This window comes from Phyllostomus hastatus, unplaced genomic scaffold (assembly GCF_019186645.2).
Source record: "Phyllostomus hastatus isolate PE091 unplaced genomic scaffold, TTU_PhHast_1.1 phas_contig_148, whole genome shotgun sequence".
Taxonomy (NCBI): Eukaryota; Metazoa; Chordata; class Mammalia; order Chiroptera; family Phyllostomidae; genus Phyllostomus; species Phyllostomus hastatus.
Window position 1 is genome coordinate 6,634,366 of NW_025333607.1, and position 21,312 is coordinate 6,655,677.

Genomic DNA, 21,312 nt, shown 5'->3' on the forward strand with positions numbered 1-21,312 from the left:
GGGGCCGGGTGCCATCTGTCTGTCCCTGGCTGCCATGGGTGCCCTGGGGGAGATGGGGGGGGACAAGGACCCCTCCGGCCCCTCCCCTCAGTGCTCTCCCTACTCCCTCCTGCCGCTGCAACATGGCAGTGCACACGGCTCCCGGCTCCCAGCTCCCAGCACACGGACACCCAGAGCAAACCCAGAGGGCCTGGTGGTAGAAGGGGAGGAGCGTGACGTGGGGGGGTCACAGGCCTGGGCCGTGGGCTGTGTCACTTCAGCAGGTGACTGGCAGGCCTGCCAAAGGACGTGGTGGATGGCACCAGGGATTCTAAACCAGGCGAGTGTGTGTGTGTGTTGGGGGTGGGGGGTCTGCCTAAGACAGTCAGCTGGGGAGAGCCCCCACTGTGTTCTAACAGGTCCTTCTAGGGAGGGAATTGGGTACCATTACCCCCCCTCACCCCCGAGCCCATACATGGACAAGACAGGGCCACTGCCACGCTGGGACTGTAGGGCGAGCAGAGGACGATTCCACGGTTGTCTCTGACGTCATATTCATCCTGGGCCTGATGAGGTCACGTCGACACGCACCCCTGGTCCGGCTGCAGACGCAGCGGCTGCTTCTCGGGCAGGGCCACCGCCTTGGTGGGGGTGCTCAGGCCTGCGCTGCTGCTGTCCACCGCCTGGGCTCCTGTTGTGGTGTGACCTTTACCTTCTCTTCGGGCTGGAAGGGGCCAGACCCTTTCCCTTCGGGGCTGCACTCGGCCCTCTGGCTTCTCCGCAGACTCTCGTTCTCGCAGGCCTGCGGCCAAGGCCCTCCGGAGGTCCGCAGGGGCCCCCGTCACTGGCTTTTGTTCGCGTGCTTCGCTGGGCTCCCAGTGTTCCTTGCGAGCTAAGACGGGATCGCAAAGGTGGCACCGCTCCCAGGCCCACCCCGTCTGTGTGTCTGTGTGTCCACAGCTGGGCGTTTAATCTGGTCTGTGGGTACGCACAGAGGGCTAAGTCCAGGGTCGCGAGGAGTGGGAGGTCTGGGCAGAGTGGGTCCTGCTTCACCCACTCACTGCTTCAGGCACACATGCGCGCATACACACCGCACCCGGTGGTCCTGCCTGGGCCTCAGGCCCCCAGAGGGGTCCGAGCTCCAGACCCAGCCTGGACCCCTGTCCGACCTGTCCTCTGCCTTCTCCTCTCTGTCTTGCCATTTTCTTTGGAGCACCTCAGTGCTTTTGACCTCTCACTCACTCACTCATTCATTCTCGCACTCACTCATTCTCTCACTCACTCATTCACTCACTTCTCTCTCATTCATTCACTCACTCATTCACTCACTCATTCACTCAGTCTTTCATTCACTCACTCCTCTCATTCATTCACTCACTCATTCACTCACTCACTAATTCACTCACTCACTCACTCAACAACTCCTGTTGACTCTGCTCTAGGCAGTGAAGGTATAACGAGGACCAAAAGAGACAAAGTCCCTGCTCCTGGGGACCTACTGCACCCTCCAGTAACCTCTCCTCAGGGAATCCCCAGAAACGACAGAGTCCCCACTGACCCCCTCTGAAATGACCCAAGACTGCCTGGGTGCCCCTCAGTAGCCGGCAGCCTAGACCCTGCTCCCCGGGGCACCACCGGCCTTACTAGCTCCCCCAGCAGGGTCTTTTGCCTCAGTACACATTTCTTTCTAAGTATTTAGTCAAGACAAAAACAACTCAAAAGTCCATGTATACTTAAATAGCTTGTAGCTTTTTTCTTGTCTCCCCAAAGCCTTCTGTCCTCCCTCCAATGCTTCCCCTCAGCCTCCGCCTCACACTACCCTCAGGGCCAGAACCCCATCACTGGAGGGTCAGGAGCAGCCGTGGAGCCAGGCAGTCCCGGGCGCCTGGGGAGTCTCGGCGCCCAGGTGTGGGTGCGGCCTGGACGAGGGCAGACACTGTCCGGCTTCCTGCACCAGCGCTGTGACCCTGGGCTCGTGCTCCTCGAGCCTGCGCTCCCCCAGCTGTGAAGTGAGCGTCCCGGGCCCTCTTCCGTTGGCCGTGGCCAGAATGAAATCTAGCCACATAAATGCTCGTGGTCACGCCTGATGCGGACAAGACCCTCCACTGGGCACGTCAGTTTTCTGTTCTGGCAAGTGCATCCTTGGAACACACTTCTGGGAGCCTGGGGTGCCCGCACACCGCTCTCATTGCCCCAGCTCCCCACAGACAGCCCCCTTTCTCTGCTGCCCTCTCGGCGGAAGCACTGGGGTGTCCTGGGGAACTCACCAGGGCGGGCAACTCACCAGGGCGACTCACCAGGAGCCGGAGGGAGAACCAGCATCCCAGGAAGTCGGGCGTGGGCCTGATGTGCTGGGAGAAGAACTGCAGGGGTGCGGTCGGAGCGGTGACGGGCGAGCAGGAAAAGCGGTGACAGATCGTGGAGGGAATCAGCAGATCCCCTGGGCGGCCCAAACACCCCGGTCCCCGCACCTGAAGCGGTTCCGCTGAGGCGGGCGGGCCCCAGACAGCAGCCCGGGGCCCCTCGCCACGCACCCCTCCCCCATCGTGTCCCACCGAAGCGGGGAATCATGTCTGCTGTCCTTCCTCTACCCACGAGGCGGCGGCTTTAAACACACAGCTTCGTGGGAAAACCAGGCACCATGTCGAAACGAAACGAGGGCTGTGGTTTTGTCAGCAGCTCCAGGAGGGGGGACAGGGCCTGGGAGGAGGGGTCAGCGGACGTGGGGGCGCGTGTGATGAGGTCCTTACTGGGCCCCCACCCGAGCACAGGCGCTGGGCATCGGCCCATGCAGTCCTCACGCCAACTCTGTGAATTTCATACTGTTGTCTCCACTTGATCAACGTGGAGACTGCCGTTCACAGGGTGCTGTATGTAGACGAATGTTTTTATCCCCCCGCCCCAACATCATGTGCTGAAACCTGAGTCCCAGAGTCGGTGTCAGCAGGTGGGGCCTTTTGGGAGGCTCAGGTCAGGAGGGTGGAGCCCTCGCTTTGGGGTTTGTGTCTCATAAAGAAGACCCCAAAGATCACCCCCTGCCCCCTGCAATGTGGGAATGCGGTGAGAAGATGACTGCATGTGAATGAGGAAACTGCCCTTGCCACCCCCAAATCTGCCTGCACCTTCATCGGAGACCCCTTGGCCCCAGCACTGCGAGAAATAAATGTCTGCGGGCGCCTGTGGTGTTCTGTTACAGCAGGTCGCCCAGGCCCAGAAAGACAGGGAGGGTTGGTCACTTGCTCCAGGTCACCGCTGCGTGACTCACGGAGCCGGAACCTGTCCAGGTCCTCAACTCGGCTGGACAGCAACTGTTTCAGAATCATAATCTCAGGTTCTGAGTTTCATATAATTATGTGCATTCCTCAACGTACTTACATCATTCTCTAGTTGCTGCCTTAGTGTTGGAAGGGAGACAAGTTACCAGTGGAAAGCAGACCCAGAAAAACGGCAGCTTTGCAGAGGCTTATTTACACAATGAAAGGACCGGGGACGGGACCAGCTCTCGCCCACCCCCAACCCCAGCTGCAGGAGCCATCGTGTCTCCCCCATGTCTCCTGGGGAAACGTTCCAAGACCCCTAGTGGATCTAGGCCTGAGACCGTGGGTGGTACTGCGCCCTGGGTGTGCTGTTGTTGTCCCCCTGCTCCTGCTGGCTTCTCTTGGGTAGGTCCGCATTCCCAGCGTCACTAGGCTTACACTTGGGGGCCACTGCGAAGTGAGGTAATGGTGGCGTGAACTCAAGCACAGCCATACTGCCGTTGATCTGGAACCAGAAGGGCTACTGAGTGATTGACAGATGGGCGGCGTCTGCACTGTAGAAATGATGGACAAAGGGATCGCTCACATCTGGGTGGGACATTTCACCGCACGCCTCAGAACAGCGCACAATCTGGAACTCATAAATTGTTTACATCTGGAATTTTCCACGTAGTATTTCAGACCACAGAAAGTGAGGCTGCATAAGGGGAGGAGCTGTAACTGTAACCCCGCCTCTTGCCCTTCACAGACAGCTCTCTCCTGTGGTTTCCGCTCCGCGCTCGGGAGCAGTGAAACCCACAGTGTAGGTAGGGAAGGGTCTCAGCGGATGAGGCTGGTCCGGGGTGGAGCGGCTGAGTGTTTTTAAAGGCGACTGCCTTTAGAAGTTTTGGCGTGCCAGGCTTGGGTGCCTGTCACCCCTTCATGTACACCAGCTCTTTGTCACATGACATCTAGTCGTGGTGATAGATTTCATGTCTGTGTCAGCCAACAAATCGCTCTGTGGTCCGTGTTTCCTGTGAACAACATGGATTTGGGTGCCTGATCCAAAATTATTTCATCGCTAACGTCTTTGCCCACGACTGTGTTGCATCAGCTCGAGGAAGACTGCACACATGCACACACGTGCACACGTGTGCATGAGTTTACCGTGCCGCATTCCTGAGAAGCAAGCCCTGCAGCGGCTGCATTATGTAGCTGATGCTGTGCTCGGGGATCCCCGGCCAGCTTTCTGCGCGTTTCCTAAGTGCTCTGGAGAGTGGCTGTGTTGGAAGGCACCCTTTCGAGCAGCAGTCCCCAACCTCTGTGGCACCAGGGACCGGTTTTGCGGAAGACAATTTTTCCGCGGGGTGGTGGCGGAGGACAGGAGGCAGAACTCAGGCAGTAACGCCAGCGAAGCCCGCTCCCCACCTCCTGCTGTGCGGCCCGGTTCCTAGTAGGCCGAGGACCTGTGCCGAGTGGGACCCCAGATTCAGAGGACTAACCCTGGTCTGGACCCAATTTTGGTCTGTTACCTGATGGGCAACCTTGACGCCGCTCGCAGCTGCCCAGTGAGATGGCATGAGTTGTCCCAGCAGACCCCACAGATGAGGGGCTGGGCCCAAGGGGCGTCGAGGGCTCACCCGCACCTCCTTGACTGGCTGCAGATGGAGTCCGTTACCAGCCATGCAGCAGGAGGGAGAGGTTAAACGGGGAAAAAGCCTGTGCAGCTCTTCCGTGGTCGAGGGGCTGAACCCTACAGCTGAGACTGGGACCCCAGGTCCTCGTCGCGCAGATGTGCTTGCTCTGCGGATCAGCCCTGGGAAGGAGGGAGGAAAGGGTGTGGGGAAGTGATTAGTTCAGTGGCAGGCACAGACCAGCTGCAGCTGGTGCAGAGAACAACGGTTCAGCCGTTTTCCTTATCGCCCTTTTGTGGAGCGTGATTGTTGATGCCTCAAATGAGAGGAATATTTTTGTGGTGATGCAGGACATTCTTGTTATATATTTATACTTATTTGATTTAGCCTGAAGATAAAGTATTTCCTAATTTAAAACCTTTAATTCAAAATATCAAATGGTCCACAGCTCTGTCCCAAAACTGCTGATGATTCGGACCAAAAAATGCCAGTGTCAGCTCAAAATGCCGTTTTCATCCCCAAACGAGCGTCTCCCTCTCCAGCAGGTGCACTGCGGGAAGCACACAGGCCACCCTGTTCTTCCCAGAAGGGTGGTGGTCGAGGTCCTCACCGCGTGCGGGTGCCCCTGGCTCCGGGCCTGTGGCCGTGAAGCGGGTGGGGTGGAGGGAGCGGCTCTCTCCCGCGGGACCTGACACCCGAGTGGGCCACAGGACAGGCCGTCTCCAGTGGGCCGCCCCCTGTGTGCAAGGCCCTGCGAGGTTCCCTCCCTCGGTGGAGACCCTCCCTTCCCAGTGGCAGGAGAGAACCGCCCGGTGCAGAGAGGCTGCACGGTGGGCCCCACGGCCGGCCGCCGTGCACAGCGGGGGTTGGAAGCCGCATAGGAGGATGAGAAAGGGCCCAGAGGCGTTCCGAGGTGGCTGCCGCCAGCTCAGAAAGGGAAGGATGGAGGAAACCGGACGAAAGAAGATCAGGACTGGCTCACCCAGGCCTGGGCCCGGTGGTCTGGGGGTGCGCCCTCCCCCACAGCCCGCCCATTCTCCCAGTGGTCCTGACCCCAGCACTCACACGCCCACCCTGCTTGGCTTTGCAGACTTCCTCCCCTCGAATCCCCCGCCTTCTAAGCAGACCTTCTGCTTCTCTGGTTACTGCTGGAAAGGGGGTCAGTTTCCTAGCTCGGGGTGGGGGTGGGGTCTTGGGAGGGAGAGGTCTGAGCACGACCCAACCACTCTCCACACTGCCCTGGGCCCTTCCTCCCCTTCCGTGCTGCCCCTCTCCACGGTGTGGTTGATGCGTGTAGATCGAAACTGAATGGATAATGGGGAGCCAGGCTCTTCCCCACTTTTTTCATTAAGCGGTTGGCCGGGCCAGAGTTTGATGGGGGAATTCGTTTTGAAATGGCCTGGGAGGCAAAATTACTTTGAAATAACTTTTGGAAGAGAAGATTTCATCCTGCTCACTCAGCACAATGCAGCAATTAACATGCTGATCTTCCTCCTCTAGGAGAGCTACCCCTGAATAATGTATGGCGTCGCCCACCTGAGGCTGCAGGGCTTTGCGGAAACGAAACGACTTTCGTGAGGGGTGGGCGAGGAGCTGCAGGCTGTCCTTGTTCACCGGGCCCCTCTCTTCCCGGAGTCGGTGTCGCCGTCCTGCCAGCTGGGGCCCCCGCCTCCCAGGCCATCTGGTGCCGTTCCAAACAATGACTGATGGAAGTGCACACGATGGGGACTGCTCTCTCTGGGCCTCAGTTTCTTGTTCTGTAAAGTGGAGACAGTCAGAGCATTGTGACACCCACAGCCCAGCTGCCTGCGGGCTTCTGTAACGTCTCAGGGAAAGCTCCCAGGCTCCAGGTACCTGCCTGGGGCCAGCGCCAGTGCCCTGCTGGCTGCACCCGTGCGTCCCCCATTCATTCTGCCCCACACACAGCCTCGCGAAGCCAGCAATACAGTGCCGGCTTTACGGTGGAGACGGGAAGAACTTTGTCTAAGACTGCAGTTAGCCGGAAGCAAGTGGAGGGTTTCCACTCTCCAAATCCATATCAGAATCTAAAACCCTGGTGTCTTGTGTGCATTGCCCGTCTTTTAAATCTTAAAAAAAATACCTTTCAATCATAGTTGACCTTCAGTATTATATTGGCTCCAGGTGTACGGCACAGTGGTTAGACATTTATATACCTATAGCGCCTCCCTGGGAGTCCAGAACCCACCTGGCACCGCGCGTAGCTATTACAATGTTACTGACTGTTCCCGGTGCTGTGCTTTACATCCCCGGCTGCCAGTCTTCATTTTGCCTCGGGAAGCTGCATTTTCCGAGGCTGCCTCCGTCAGGAGCAGCGGGAGGCCGTGGGAGGGGGAGTTCTGAAGAACGTGCCCAGCTTTCAGTAGCCATCGCCGCCCGGCTGCAGCAGAAGCCAGGCTCGTCTCCCACGGGTCTCCGCACGCTGCCAGCCGGCTCAGGTCACTACGCGGCATCGAGAGCCGTAGCTCTTGAGACTCCATGTATGGCCCTGGCCGGGTAGCGCAGTTGGCTGGAGCGTCATCCCCATTCACCCAGGTTGCGGGTTTAACCCCCAGTCGGGGCTCGTACGAGAATCAAATGAGTGTGTGAACGAGTGGAACAACGATCAGTGGTTGTCTCTCCTCCTCCCTCCCTCTCTCCAAAACTGGTTTTATAGAAAGGACTATACGTATGAGTGTAAATATATATACACACAAATGATGTTAGTGTGTGTGTGTGTGTGTGTGTGTATACGCATTTGCACCTGTGTGTGTTTCTAAGACTGCCCCTGCATTTGTTAAAAATTGTGAGGTTTTCACCGCATTAGCACAGTTGTCTAAACGAGTCCCTTCGGGTTTCTTCGCCAATAGGTCCAAAGTTACCGTGTGCAGAATGCCTGATAAAGACTGCAGTCTCACCTGGATGGGATTTTTCGGGCCCCAAGTGGTGGGAGAAGTCTTATTTCCAGAGCTACCTCCACTCACAAGAAAACAAATGCAGGGGCCACGGCCAGGCTCCTGTGTTAAGAATTCCACAGGCTAGACCTGGCTGGCATAGCTCAGTGATTGAGTGCGGGCTGCGAACCAAAGCATCGCAGGTTCGATTCCCAGTCAGGGTACATGCCTGGGTTGCAGGCCATGACCCCCAGCAACCGCACATTGATGTTTCTCTCTCTCTCTCTTCCTCCCTCCCTTCCCCCTCTAAAAATAAATAAATAAAATCTTTAAAAAATTAAAATAAACAATTGCACAGGCTTTGCATCTCTAACTGCCTCCCCCTGGCTATACACTGTCTCTTACTCTCTGGGTCAGCATTTCTGAATTGGCCAGATTTGTGGGAAAGGAGTGTGCGCAGGATGAAGAGGGGCCCCAGGTGGCGTGTGAGGGCCCAGGGTACTGGGAACCTGGGGGGCAGGGGAGCTTCGGAGTGGGGTGTGTGAGCCCCCGGCCCCACCAAGGGTGTCGGGAACGGCGGCGCGCGGGCAGAGACGCAGCCGTGGGAGCGTGGCCGCACCCTGGACGGAGAGTGGCACCGTAGCCATCGGCACCCGGCCTGTCTCTGTTTCAGGTCCCACCCGGAAGATGCCCCCGAGCGCCAGCGCCATGGACTTCTTCCAGCTCTTCGTGCCCGACAACGTCCTCAAGAACATGGTGGTGCAGACCAACATGTACGCCAAGAAGTTCCAGGAGCGCTTCGGCAGCGACGGCGCCTGGGCGGAGGTGACGCTGGCGGAGATGAAGGCCTTCCTGGGCTACGTGATCTCCACCAGCATCTCGCACTGCGAGTCGGTCCTCAGCATCTGGAGCGGCGGCTTCTACAGCAACAGGAGCCTCGCGCAGGTCATGAGCCAGGCCCGCTTCGAGAAGATCCTCAAGTACTTCCACGTGGTGGCCTTCCGCTCCAGCCAGACCACGCACGGCCTCTACAAGGTCCAGCCCTTCCTGGACTCCCTGCAGAGCGGCTTTGACGCGGCCTTCAGGCCCTCCCAAACCCAGGTGAGGCTGGTGCCGGGAGAGGCCTCCCCGGGTCCCCTCCGGCGTCCCGGGCCCGGCCCCGTGGCAGCGGAAGCTGGGAGGCAGGGGTGACCTTGGGCATCCTCCCCTTCTTGCCTCGACTCTGAAGTCATTTCAAGGTCATCCCTGCTATTCTCCCATCCCACTGGCCCCTGTAACTCAAAGGAAATTGTACGGTAACATCTCCAGACCACAGACAAGTCCAAATTCAGTGCTTCGCTCCGAGATGCCCTTTCCCTCCCCTTGCCTCCCCATCCTTCCTCTCCTGTAGTGACACTTTCATTCCAAGTTTTGTTTGCCCCAGCTAACGAGAGTTTGCTTGTCCTGTTCTCCGAGTCCGTGCTCGTCCTGTGGTGGGGGGCAGGGCAGGAGGCCCTCCAGGTGGTGAAGGGCGCGAGCCTGGGATTGCAGCCGCTCTTGGCAGCCAGGCGTTTCTGCTGCGCTGGGGTCCGTGTGGCCCACCCGGCGGGCCTGTGAGCCCAGGGACGAGGTCTGATGGAGCCCCACGCCTAACCGTTGTGGCCCCAGCACCTCCCTGCCGCCCTAACCTGTTCTAGAAGTCTCCGCTTGGCCTCTGCTGAGTCTCTGTGACACTGACCTGTGGCACGCATTTGGCCGTGGTGACAGTTTCGGAATTGTCCTCCTCGTTGCTCCGTGAGTCTAAGACACTGAGGCGGTGGCTCATTGCCGCAGGTGCTGCAGCGGAAACTTCAGGAACGTCTTGGCCCGTGTGACCCCGCCCATGTGACCCCATTTCCCTTTGACCTGTTCTGTGTGGAGACAAAATTTTACTTCGGTTTTATTTCTGCATCCAGCGACCCATCAGTCTGCCTTCTCTTCCTGTGCTTCTTCTGTAAGGGCCTTCCCAGCCTCCAGTTCTCTTTGGTTTTCTCTCCGATCTCCTTTCCCCGACTCTGTACCTCGCCCGTAGGTGGAAACCGCAGGGGCTGGGTGGGGAAGATCGCCCAGTCCGGGTTTGCCGGAGCCTTGAACGGCCCCTGCCTGTCCTCTGCTGTCCGGTGAACTGCTGGGCTCAGGGTCCTTTCCGGGTGTGTGGCGCTCCGACTCCTGGGAGGCTCCCCTCCTCTCTGCCTGGGCAGGCGCGTCTGGTCTTGGCCCAGTGTCCGGTCTCAGCCAGTGTAAGATCCATTCCCACGATCCTGTTCTCCTGCCCCCCCCACCCCCCCGCCGCCCACTGCCTCCACCGTTCACAGTCAAAGGTCATTTTGGCTTATCTCCCAATCGTGTCACTCACCTCCCCACCTGGAGGTGGGGGCGTCTGGGGTCACAAGCCCACGCTTGTAACAGGCCCCGCAGGGCCCAGTGCAGACGGGCCCATTACTGTTTGTTTCCCTGAGTATTCAGTTGGTTGGACGTGAACCCAACCAGACACCCGTTGGCTGGATGAAGGGAAAAACCAGTATTCTGGCCACGTTTGGGGTCAGACACCTGTGGGCTCCTCGAAGAGCTGCTGGAGAAGGCTGTGGGCTCGCTGTGCCCCCGAGTTTCTTTAGAATCAAAGGACCGGCCATTTGGGTGACTGGTGCTTTGCGGCCTGGAGACAAGGCGGCCTGGCTCCGAGGCAAGGGAGGCCTCGTCCCTCTGGACTCTGAGCCCGCTGTGTGCCGGCCGCCTGTGGTCTGGGCCTCGGGAGACCTAAATCCCTGGCCACTGCCCCACCTGTGTGTCCCCAGCACTCAGGGGGAGCTCTCAGGAGCCTGCAGTGCCCACCAGCAAAGTCTGAGAGTTTGGGGTTCACTCCCGCCCGGCCGTAGGCCGGTGCCCCGAGGGGCCCAGCAGCAGTCCGGAGCCCTGAGCGGGTGCCTGCCTGCAGGCACGTGTCTTAGGGGGCAGCACTGTCCCCTCCGTGGTGCACTCAGATGGGCGGTGTGCTGGGGGACAGGGGACAGGGAGACCCTGGCCACTTTATTCTGGCTGCAAACATCTTTTCTTTGCCTCCGGTTGCTGAGGCTGTGAGGGGAGGGGCCTGAGCTCATTGTGGGGCGGGGCTCCCTGGCGGTGTCCGGTGGTCGTTTTTTCCTCCCTGTCTTTTTTTTTCCCTTTATACTTAGTTTTCACCTTTGTGCCTGTGAAGTTATGTCTTCTTTTTGCTGCCGTTCTCCACCCCGTGCCCTGTTGTCGGCCGGGGCCCCACAGGAACAGTGCTCTAGAAGGAAGGCCGGAGAGGGTCGGAGGTGGGCGGGGGGGTGGCCAGGGCCCAGGGGGTGGCCAGGGTGGTGAGACAGCCCCGCTTCCACCTGGGAGGGGCAGCGAGGGCCACAGCCTGGGGACAGGCCAGAGGACATGGGCAGGGTGGGAATGGCTCTCCTGTCTCTTGCTCGTGCCTCCCACTTGGCCACGAGGACGTGGGTGCGGTTTGTGAGGGGTTGGCCCCCAGGCCACAGCACAGAGTGGGAAGGGAGAGAAGGGAGTCTGGTGGTGCACAAACACCCAGCCCAGCACACCCGCCCTCCCGACGGGTGGGAGCTGGTGGCGGAGGGAAAGTCCAGGTGCCTGGAGCCACTTCTCCCGTTGGCTGGTTACCAGATGGAATTTCCTCCTCTTCCTCCCGCCCCTGGGCCAGCAAATGGGGCTGCAAGAGCTTTTCCCTCCAGCCTCCAAGGCCTTGGTGCCTGCGTTTATTCTCCTCCCAGACAGGGAGGAGGGGTCCTCTTCTGACCCTGGAGAGGCCGGGCGCCCCAAAGCTTTCCAGGTTGCCCAGCTTTGCCCCTGCTGGGCTCCGGAACATTCGACCCAAGGGGGAGGGGATCCAGGAGTGAGTTTGGCTGCAGGTTGCCGCCTGCCGCCCGCAGGCTCGGGGCTCCCTGGCAGGGCCGTCCTGCCCCTGGTGAGGTCCCCCTGGTGAGGTCCTCTGGGTCACCTGCCCTCCATCCCTCATCAGCTGGGGGGTGGACTTGCCCCGCATCCTCTCCCTGACACTCACGGCACTGCGGGCACTCAGCACACTGGCCTGGCAGACTCCACGCACCCTCTGCCCTGTAATCCCCGGGGCCTTTCGACCCCGGCAAACGTGACCCTTTGGGATGAGTCACAACTTTTACAGTCTTCAGAAGTTAACAGCTCCCAGAATCCAGGGGTAACCCAAGCAGTCGGGTGTGCGTGTGCATGTGTGTGTGCACGTGCATGTGCATGGCTGTGCGCGTGCGCTTACACATGCAGAATGGGGAGACACCACATTTCCTCAAAATTGGGGACAGGTTAATTAGAACATCTGCAGGAGGGCTTACACAGGTACATGAAGGGGTGCTTTGTCTCTCCCCCACTCGCCCCACTGCCACACCCCGGAGTGAGCTTGTCCGACAGAGGTGCTCGGGACACACAGCTGCTGATGGACCTGCTGGCTGTCTGCGGCCTGGCGGCAGCGGAGATAGAAAAGGGGGCAGGGTTTGGGGGCTGCGGCGGGCACGCGGCTCTGGGCTGCATTCCGTCATGGCCCGTTCAGAACTCACTTACTGCCGATGAAAGAGGGAAGCCACCGTGGGGCCCAGAAATCCTTGCTGGCCCTTCCGCGCTGGCGAGCCTGTGGTTTGCAGCCGACTGCACGGTGAGTGCAGGGGGAGTGGATGTTCTGAGGATGGGAGAGGGCAGCGAAGCGCATCCCTGCGTCTCTCCTCCCCCTCTGCTCCGCTTCCCCACCGAGCCAGGCACTCGGCTGTTGTGCTAGAGTGGCTCCCGGTGGGGCTTCAGTGGTTTGTGAACCACGCAGAGCCGGTGAGTTCAGGACGCAGGCACCCCGGCACCCCGGCAGGACGCTGCCCCCCACGAGTGGGAGACAGGCCGGGCTCGTTCCGTGTGCTGGCAACGGAAAAGCCGAGGGGGCCAGTGTGCACAGCCAGGACCGAACGCTGCAGCCTGTTACGGTTTTTTCAGTGGACCCCAGGTAGCATTAGTGAGAGAATGGAAGGGTGTGGTGAGTGTTCCCCTCCCTTCCGCTCTGGGCCCGGCATGTTCTGATGCCGCCTGGGCGCTGGTGGGACAGGCGGACACGTGGGCCCTGCCCACACTTACCGCATCAGGCTCTGCGTTTTGGTCAGGTCCCCGGTGACCGGTGTGTCCGTTCTGAAGTTCGTAGGGTCCTGGCGGAGAGCAGAGGTTGGAACACTCTTTCAGTCACGGCCAGGAGGTAGAATTTTTGACGTTGTGAGCCCTCAGGTCGCTGTGTGAACTGGCCAGGTCTGCCATGGTAGCCCGAAAGCAGCCGTCCACAGGGCAGAGGTGAATGAGCGTGGCCGGTTCCAGGAAAACCGTGTGTACGTTGGGCAGAGGGGGAGGGCCAGCCCTCACCGGACCCCTGATCCGGAGCGCCCTGTAGAGTTCCTGGAACCCTGTCATTTCCTACACTCTCCATTTCAGCGAGCTACACACACACACACACCAATTCATAATTAAGTGTGAAGTCGGATCGGGGGTGGTGGGCAGTGAGTGGAGCAGGGTCCTAAAGTTTACCCAGAAGTCTCCCCAAGAAGTTTACCTTGAAGAGACAAAACTTCGGCCACCCCTTGGAGCCTGTTTTTCAAATGCTATTTCTTTTTACTTTATTGCCTTGTCACTGAAAATGTCTTCTAGCTCTGTTATCAAGAAGCTAAATTATAAAAATGATTTTTGAAATCGCCTTGGGATCCCATGTCGAGAGAACATGGTGACCCAGAGCCCGAGGGAACTGCGTCATTTCGGGAACCGGGAAAGCAGGTGGCAGGCCAGCGTGAGCACTATCTGGAATCTTGAATACCTAAACGGATAGTATGTGGGGGGTTTGTTTGTCTGTTTCTTTGTTTCTTACAGGGCAGAGGTCGGAGCAACAGGTGTGAGTTAAATGCAAGTAAATTTTGAGTGGGGGAGAGAACTTTGTAACATTCAAAGCTGTCATCTGGGAGTGGAAAGGTCTTTCGTGAGAAGAAGTGGGTGCCTGCCCCCAGGCGTGACCAGGGAGAGGGCGGGGCCTGGTGATCCCTCTACCAAGTGACAGACAGTTTTCCATTTACCCAACACCTGTCACACGCCAGGGCCTGTGCTAGGTGCTTGGCACCCAGGTGCTTACTTACGCTTCCCCAGAACTCTGGTGTAGACGCTGATGTTGCTCTGTAGTAGGGGAGGAGAGTCGGGATCAGAGAGGTAGAGTAACTCAGCCGAGGTCACACAGCTGGTCAAAGGCGGAGGCAAGGTTTGAGCCCGCATCTGGTGACCCCCGGAGCTCGCACGGCTTTCCGTGAGAACTCTGCTGCCACTTTCCCGGCAGGTGCTACACGAACCCCTGATTGACGAAGACCCTGTGTTCATTGCCACGTGCACGGAGCGGGAACTGCGCAAGAGGAAAAAGCGGAAATTCAGCCTGTGGGTCCGGCAGTGCTCGTCCACTGGCTTCATCATCCAGGTGAGCCCGGGGCCGGGGGAGGGGCCAGGGGCCGGGGGAGGGGCCAGGGCCTTGGCTCAGCGGGGTGGCTGATAAACGGCTCACCCGCCCTTTACTGTGTGTCACCCGGATATTCCAGCTGAGACTGGGGCTGGGCCGCTCCCCTCCACCCTGGGGCCCTGGGGTAGCCGGCACTGCCCCCTACATGTTCTTTCTACCCAGTCCAGCCTCTCGATTAAATAGCCTCAGTGAACACTGATCAAGACTCGGGCCCTTACAGGGTCAGCCCTCTTCACCACAATGATGGGGTGGAACGGGTGACCGCCATCTCTCCTGAGAGTGCACTTGTGGTGGGTCCAGGAGGCCCCAGTCTTGCCAGGCCCTGGTCCTGCCCTCTGGTGCTGAGAACGCCCTCCACACAGCCCCAGCCCCAGCCCCAGCCCCAGCCTGCGGGTGAAAGCAGCCCCGTCAGGAGCGTGGCCCTCCGAGCCTTGCTCCGGTCGCTCCCGGTGGACTCAGGCGCGCGTTTTCTGAGAGCCGGCCGGGCTCTGCTGCAGGACCTGTGTTAGGGTCTGAGCTAACCGGGGTGCGGGGCTCAGAAGGAGAAGGTGGGGGTGGTGACAACCAGAGGCGGCACGCCGTGATGGCTTCTCCTGTCCTGCTGCCGCCCGGCACCTGCCCCACCGGTCACAGCTGAGCCCGCCTCGGTGCCCTTGCCTGGCTGCAGCCCCAGGTCCAAGGCACGGGGGTTCGGCGCTCCCCTCCCCCAGAGCTGGACATGGATCCCCAGGAAGACTCGGCCAAGCAGCTCCGCACCCCGTTCGCTCAGAGCTGCAGCAAGCCAAGTGCACGTTCTAGGTAGCTGTCTCTGCTCAGAGGCACCGTCCGCCTGCCGCCTGCGGACCTGGTGGCCTTTAGTTTGGGCTGGGCCAGGGCCTCCTGCCGGACCCCGGCCCGAGGCAGCTGGTGCACAGATGTCCAGCAGTTGCCAGGGCGGACCTGTCCCAGAGCTGATTCACTCCGAGCTTCCAGTGACCCCTGCCACCTCTGTAGTGTCCTTTGCAGGGACCCTCCATGGGGACGGGAGTCGGGTTCACTTCATATAGAGCCCCTCCCGAGGAACAGACACTGTGCGAATAAGCACCTCGGAGTGCCTGTCGCCCGCGGCGCTGTGCCAGGCAACGCTGCGTGGCGTTTGGGTCCGAGTTCGAGTGCAGGTTCTGTGCACACCCAGCACCGTTCCTTCGCGCCGGAAACTTGCCCAGGAGCCAGAAGTCTCGCCCCCTTGGCAGGGGTGGAACTCAGCGCTGGAGCGCCAGCTGCGAAACCTGTCTTTTACCCGGCTAGGCCCCACCTCCCTCTCTCAGTGCGGGCTCTTCCCAGCGTCTACAAAACCTATCAAACCCTACCTGCAAAATAAAGCCCTACCGACAAAACGCTTGGGTTGGCACCTCCACGTTTCCTTTCATTTGTGAAACTCTGATTCTAGGAGGCTTTGCAGCAGCGTGCGAGTTTGCCCTGAGCAGCCAGTCGGAGCTGGCAGACCCCAGTCGGAAGCAGTCCTGGCTCTCCGTGGTCGCCGGGGCCGACATCACACACCTGTGCGCAGCTGCAGGCTGTCCGCCAACGGGGGTGTTGGGGAGCCTCCCTGCCTCCAGGCCACCTCTTTGCCCCTGGGTGGTCCCGCTGAAGGTGCCGCTGGTGGGCAGCAAAGCAGGGAGGGCACCCGTGCCGGGGAGGAGCCAGGAGACACTAAGAAGGAGCAGCATGGCCTGGGGACAGTTGTCTTTTCAGTGTCACGCCCCTCTGGGCTCTCCAGGTCCTGATCCTGGTCTGAAAGGGAGCCGCGTGGGCAAGGACGGGGGCATGAGACACAGGATGGAGCCGTCACACCTGCCTCTCCCGAATCTGTCGGCCTGTGAGGGAAGGTTTCCCGGATGAGGCGGCTCAGGCTTGCACGGGTGATGCTGCTTCCGTCCTGGGACCCCGGTCACCCCTCCCCTCCCTGGTCCTGAGGGGCAGCAGCAGTCCGCACGCCTGCTGCTTCCCGTGCGACCGTAGCCGGTCCCCAGAATTGCCCAGGTGGCCGTGTCCTGTCTGCAGCGTGAAGGGCTGGGGTAAACGCGCCAGGGAGGCCCCTCCCACTGCCAGCGTCTGCTCTTCTCTCTGTAAGCGTCACACGTGGGTTGTACACCCACGAACACCTCTTTCGTTCTAGTTCGTCAAATCCATTCTTCTTCTCAATGACTTTTCGCTGGAGAAGCCCGGTTGCTAAGCCGCAAAGGGACGGGGGCCAGCTCTCCCTGTGCTGTGCCGGCTCGCCCTCACTCCCCGCCAGCCCGGACTTTCCGGCTTTGCCCCCGACTGACAGCAGGCCTCAGGGTGTGCTCGTTCACTTCGGGTGTCCGCTTGGCCAGGCCACGGCACCTAGACACGTGGTCAACCATTATTTCGGGTGTTTCTTTGAAACCGTTGTTTTAGGTGAGATTTCCACGTACATCGGTGGGCTCTGAGCACAGCAGCGACCCTCCAGAGTGAGGGGGGCCTCATGCGATCCATTGAAGCCTCAGCGGAAGGAGACCAAGGCCCCCAGGAAGAGGGACTTCCGCCAGCAGGCTGCCTTTGGGTCTGAACTGCAACCCTCCCCTGGGCCTCCAGGCTGCTGGCCCGCCCTGCGGGTTTTGCATTTACCAGCCTCCTTAATCACGTGAGCCGTTCCTTAAAACAAACGTCTGGCCATGGACGGAAGAGTCAGTCGGTCGGTCTCAATATACCTCCATCCCGTTGGTTCTGCTGCGGGGGGATTTCCCGGCGCCCACCCGGCCTGCGTGGCCCGGCTGTTTCTCAGGCTCCCCGCCAGCACTCGCCCCAGATTCTGAGCTAGGGGGCGGGACGGTGGCGTCTTCAGCTTCACCTTTCCAGAGCCTAGAGGGCTTTCTGGTTTTTTGCGGGGGGGGGTCTTTTTTCTTTTTAATAATTGAAGTCCAAGACAGGTTCCTGTTACTGAGGGATTTACAAAATAGGTAGGAGGGTAAGAACTCTGCCAACAAAACCCTATGTACAAGTGGTTTTTTAACCACACTGTCATGGAGTTAGCGTCATCCTTGGCCTTGAAGACCCAGAGGTAAACGGAGCCCTCGCTGCCTGGCTGGCAGGAGAGACAGAGGCATTGAACATATTCATCCACAGTGTGGTGGGTGCAGGACCAGAGCTGTGTGTGGAGTGTCATGGGCTGAAGGGGGCCACCTGTGGGCTGGGGAAAGCCCCCCAGGGTGCACAGGACAGGACATGCGATGTGCTAGGGAAGGGGGTGACCTGTGACTGCAGGGGCTGGGGGGATAGGACAGTAGCCAGTGTCACTCACCGCAGGCCAGACACGGACACGCCCACGGAGCACCATGCAGCCCTCCAGGAGTGTCTTGCTGTGCTTCCTTTGCACGTGGGGAGACGGGAGCTCCCAGTGTTTACGCCATTTACCCCAAATCTCAAGTCTGACAGACGTCCGAGCAGAAATCAGAGCCAAAGGGCTGCTGGCCCCTCCCCCAGCCTGCCAGCCCAGCCCCCGGGGCCCCTCCGCGAGGGTGGAGGAGACGCACAGCCACCAGCTCAGGAGCGGGCACGTCGGAGCGCATTACTGTATTTGGAGCACGGATGTCCACGTGGAGTGTCCTGTGAGCCGCCTCTGAGGGCCCCCTTCCGGAGAACCGGGTGGCCTGCGGGGTGTTTCTGCCCACACTGGAAATCATCGGGGCTGATGAAGGCGCCTTTCCCCGCCGACGGGCCCACCCTGGGCATGCACGTCAGCCGTCTCGTGGAGGGTCTTCAGGCTCTGACTCTGGGTTTGGTAGCAGCGGAGCCACAGGCTGGGGGTCGCTTACACAGCGAGGCTCTGGCGCTCCTGAGATGTTCCTGCGTCTCGGGCACGAACACATTGTGCTGCCTGAGACCGCGGCTGGTGCCTTCTTTTCCTGGCGTCGTGACCACTGCCATCCCCAGGTCAGATGCGTACGGTGCACTCGAGACGTCCTGGTCTATGTCGCAGGCCTGCCAGGATCTGTCCCCAACCCCAGCACACCCTGCAGCTCTGTTTGCAGAGGGTGTCTAAGGAGAGCTAGCCAGGGTCCCTGCCTGTCCCCTCCTCTGCAGCCTCCCTTGGTCGCTGAGGAGGAATGGAAGGAGAGAATCACACGGGAGATGAAACTTCTGGTCCTCGGGGAAAGGTGTGTAGTGGAGAGGATAAAACTCCTTCGTCTGAGGTGCTGAGGCTGCACTTCTTGGAAACCCTGCGGCCTTTCTTGTGGGGTCGAAAGGAGACCGTCGTCTGGAGGGACCGTTGTTCTGTCTGTACAAAGTGTCACAGAGATTGAGAATCCAGTGGGAGCAAACTCCACAGTTCAGTTCACGTGTTGGTGCCTGGTGACTCCACGGAGCCCCGAGAGTCTTTGGGAGCAAAGAAAAGGGCCCACTAATTTCAACAACAAGGAAACTCATGCAAGCCACGAAGGCAGGTTCCTCCTGCTTGAATGTGCCGAACGGGGCCGCCTGCCTCCTGGGTTCCCAGCGGGGGAGGGATGCTGGCAGGGGAGCAGGGGCCAGTGAGCGCCCCGAGGGGGAGCCGTAAGGGACATGGGGATGCTCCGCTGAAGAAAGACAGACCCGGCCCAGGGGGCTGAGTGGCTGTCGTGTGGAGCGGGGCAGAACCACGCCCATGGCCACCGCCGTTGCTCGCTCAGTGAGGCGACCTGCTCTGGAGGGGGTGGGGCTTCAGCAGCCGGGATTGAAACGGGAACTCCCGCGTGCTCTACCCCCGAGTGTGCACTCAGCGCGTCCAGCAGCGCCCAGGTGGGTGTCCTCCAGGGGCGCTCTGAACGAGGTCCCTGCCCCGTGCCGCTGGACCAGCTGACCTGGAAGCTCCTCTCCTCCCTCGACTCCCATCTGTGAGTCCCCCATCCGTGGCTTCCGGGGTTCAGAAAAGGATCATTGACAGCCGTGGGGTGCCTGGCTCCCTCCGCACACTGTTCATTTCCACAACGCCGTTATGAGCGAGCCGTGTTCTGCTTCTACTTCATAGAGGGAAACCGAGGCACACAGAGGTGAGCTCCTTTGCCTGAAGTCTCAGCCACAAAGCGATAGACGATCTGACCCAGGCTTTCTGACCCCAGAGCCTTAACCAGTAGGCTGTGTTCTCCCCCAGGGAGAGAATTTTTCTCCCTGGATATAAGATCCAGTGTCTGGTTCTCACCCAAGTTCACTGCTGTTGGTTGGTGTTCTTGCGTCAGCTGTCACTGATCTCCCTCATTGTGAGACACACTTTTTATGTTGAAAGAACCCAAGGAATAGGCAATGAAGTTTTTGTTTATTTGACTTTGAACCTTTTCTTATTCACTACGTGAAAGAAATCTGTCGCTCCTGATCCGTAACTAACTGGATGAGCTTGGAAAGTGAGGCTCGGAGTGGAATTCGTGAACTAGAGTGAATGTTGCTTGTGGAGTCGCACGCGGGCAGGGCCCGTATTGGTCCATCTGCTCAGTTGTGCGGTGGCCAGGGCGCCAGCTCTAGTTTTTTCCAGGTTGGACGCGGTTATGTCACAGGATGGAATCGGCGGGGGTACAGGACATCTGTCACGGGCTTCCCCGGGTGTCTCGGAGGAGGCAGCTGAGAACCAGTCTCTTCCTCAGTCTTTTGAATGGGGTAATTTGCCCACAATTGACCACATAGGGATTCAGGGGCGACAATCAAGTGCTACTAAGCGCCCGTAGAAGTGAGCCGGGCAGTGACTGGCTCAGATTATAAACCCTGGCCCTCGCCCCAAGGACCTAGAATCCGTGACCGCCCCGACGTGGGTGGGTGCGAGGAGCTCACAGGAAGGCAGCCCCCTCGCCCCCGCCAGCCTGTCACTTGGAAGGACAGCCCCACTGGGACTTGAGCTGCGGTGGAGCGGAAGCAGAGGTCTCGCTCGGCCGTTGGTGCTGAAGGAGCCGCTGGGGAAGGGAGGGCAGAGAACGGTCCCCAGGCACCGGCCCTGCCTGGCCGTGGCCGAGGTTAAGGGGCAGCGTGAGAGGACCAGCAGTGAGTGTCATCGTGCGGCGGTGGCTTGGGGACTGGGCTGGAAAACCAGGCCGAGGGGTCCCGGAAGGCGCAGAGCCCCGCCGCCCCGCAGAGCTGACGGGGACGGACGCCCGGTGTCTGCAGCTGCACCGCGGTGGCCACTGGTCGCGGTGGCTGTCGAGTACTCGGGATGTGACGAGTGTGACCGAGGAGCTGGGGTTTTCAGTGTGCTCGGCGTTAGCCGATTCACACCAAACTGGCCACACGAGTCTCGTCCAGTCTGGGGTTTCGCCATTAAAAAGCCATTTCTCCGTACGCAACTTCCACTCAAAGTCGAGGGCCTTGCCGGGTGCGTAGTGTTCTTATCCTTGCAAGTCAGGACGTTGGTGCTCAGAGCCACTGAGTAACTTGCCCCAGAGCACTCAGGCCGGTGGGTGACAGCGCCATGCCCACCGGCCCCAGCGCTCACCCACTGCCCGCTGTCTCCTTGGGGGGGACTCGCTGCTCTCACGGCAAGCGAGCGCCACTTAAGTTTTGCAGTTCCCGTGAGCGGCCCCCAGGTGTCCCAGGCCGCAGCCCCGCACACCTCCGTGAGCTTGTTGTACGTCATTTCGGTGAGATGGTCACTCTTGCGCTGTGCCTCCGGCTGGAAGTGCCCCCTCCACCTGCTGCCCCCACAGCTAGCAAGCAGAACGTTCAAGCCAAGGATGACAGTCCCTAAGGAGTGACTTGCCCGACCCCAGATGTGCCCAAAGCCCGATGACTCTCTTCTGTTCTGAAAGAACAGGTTTTCCCCGAAGACGTGGGGGGTGGGGAGGGGGCACCAAAGGCCCAGTGACAGCTTTGTGGGAGTCTCAGCTGGCATCTCTGAAGGACCTTCAGTGTCGCAGCTGTCGTGGGTGTTTTCCGACAGACGGGGGTGGGGCGAGGGAGACGGAGCCAGGCCGCTCTCGGGGTCTCGGGGCACGCGAGCAGTAAGGCTGAGACCGCAGTTGTGTGTGACCCGCGCCCCCAGGCATTGCCACGGTAGCCCC

General features: G+C 59.9%; 1 protein-coding gene across 1 annotated transcript in view; it reads left to right on the forward strand.

Annotated features, from left to right (window-relative positions):
• PGBD5 (piggyBac transposable element derived 5) overlaps window positions 1-21,312 on the forward strand; it is a 73,970-nt gene that overhangs the window by 39,575 nt on the left and 13,083 nt on the right. Inside the window, exons 2-3 of the mRNA XM_045859029.1 lie at window positions 8,414-8,841; window positions 14,117-14,251. Coding sequence (XP_045714985.1) covers window positions 8,414-8,841; window positions 14,117-14,251 — 563 coding nt within the window. The remainder of the gene's footprint in view (window positions 1-8,413; window positions 8,842-14,116; window positions 14,252-21,312) is intronic.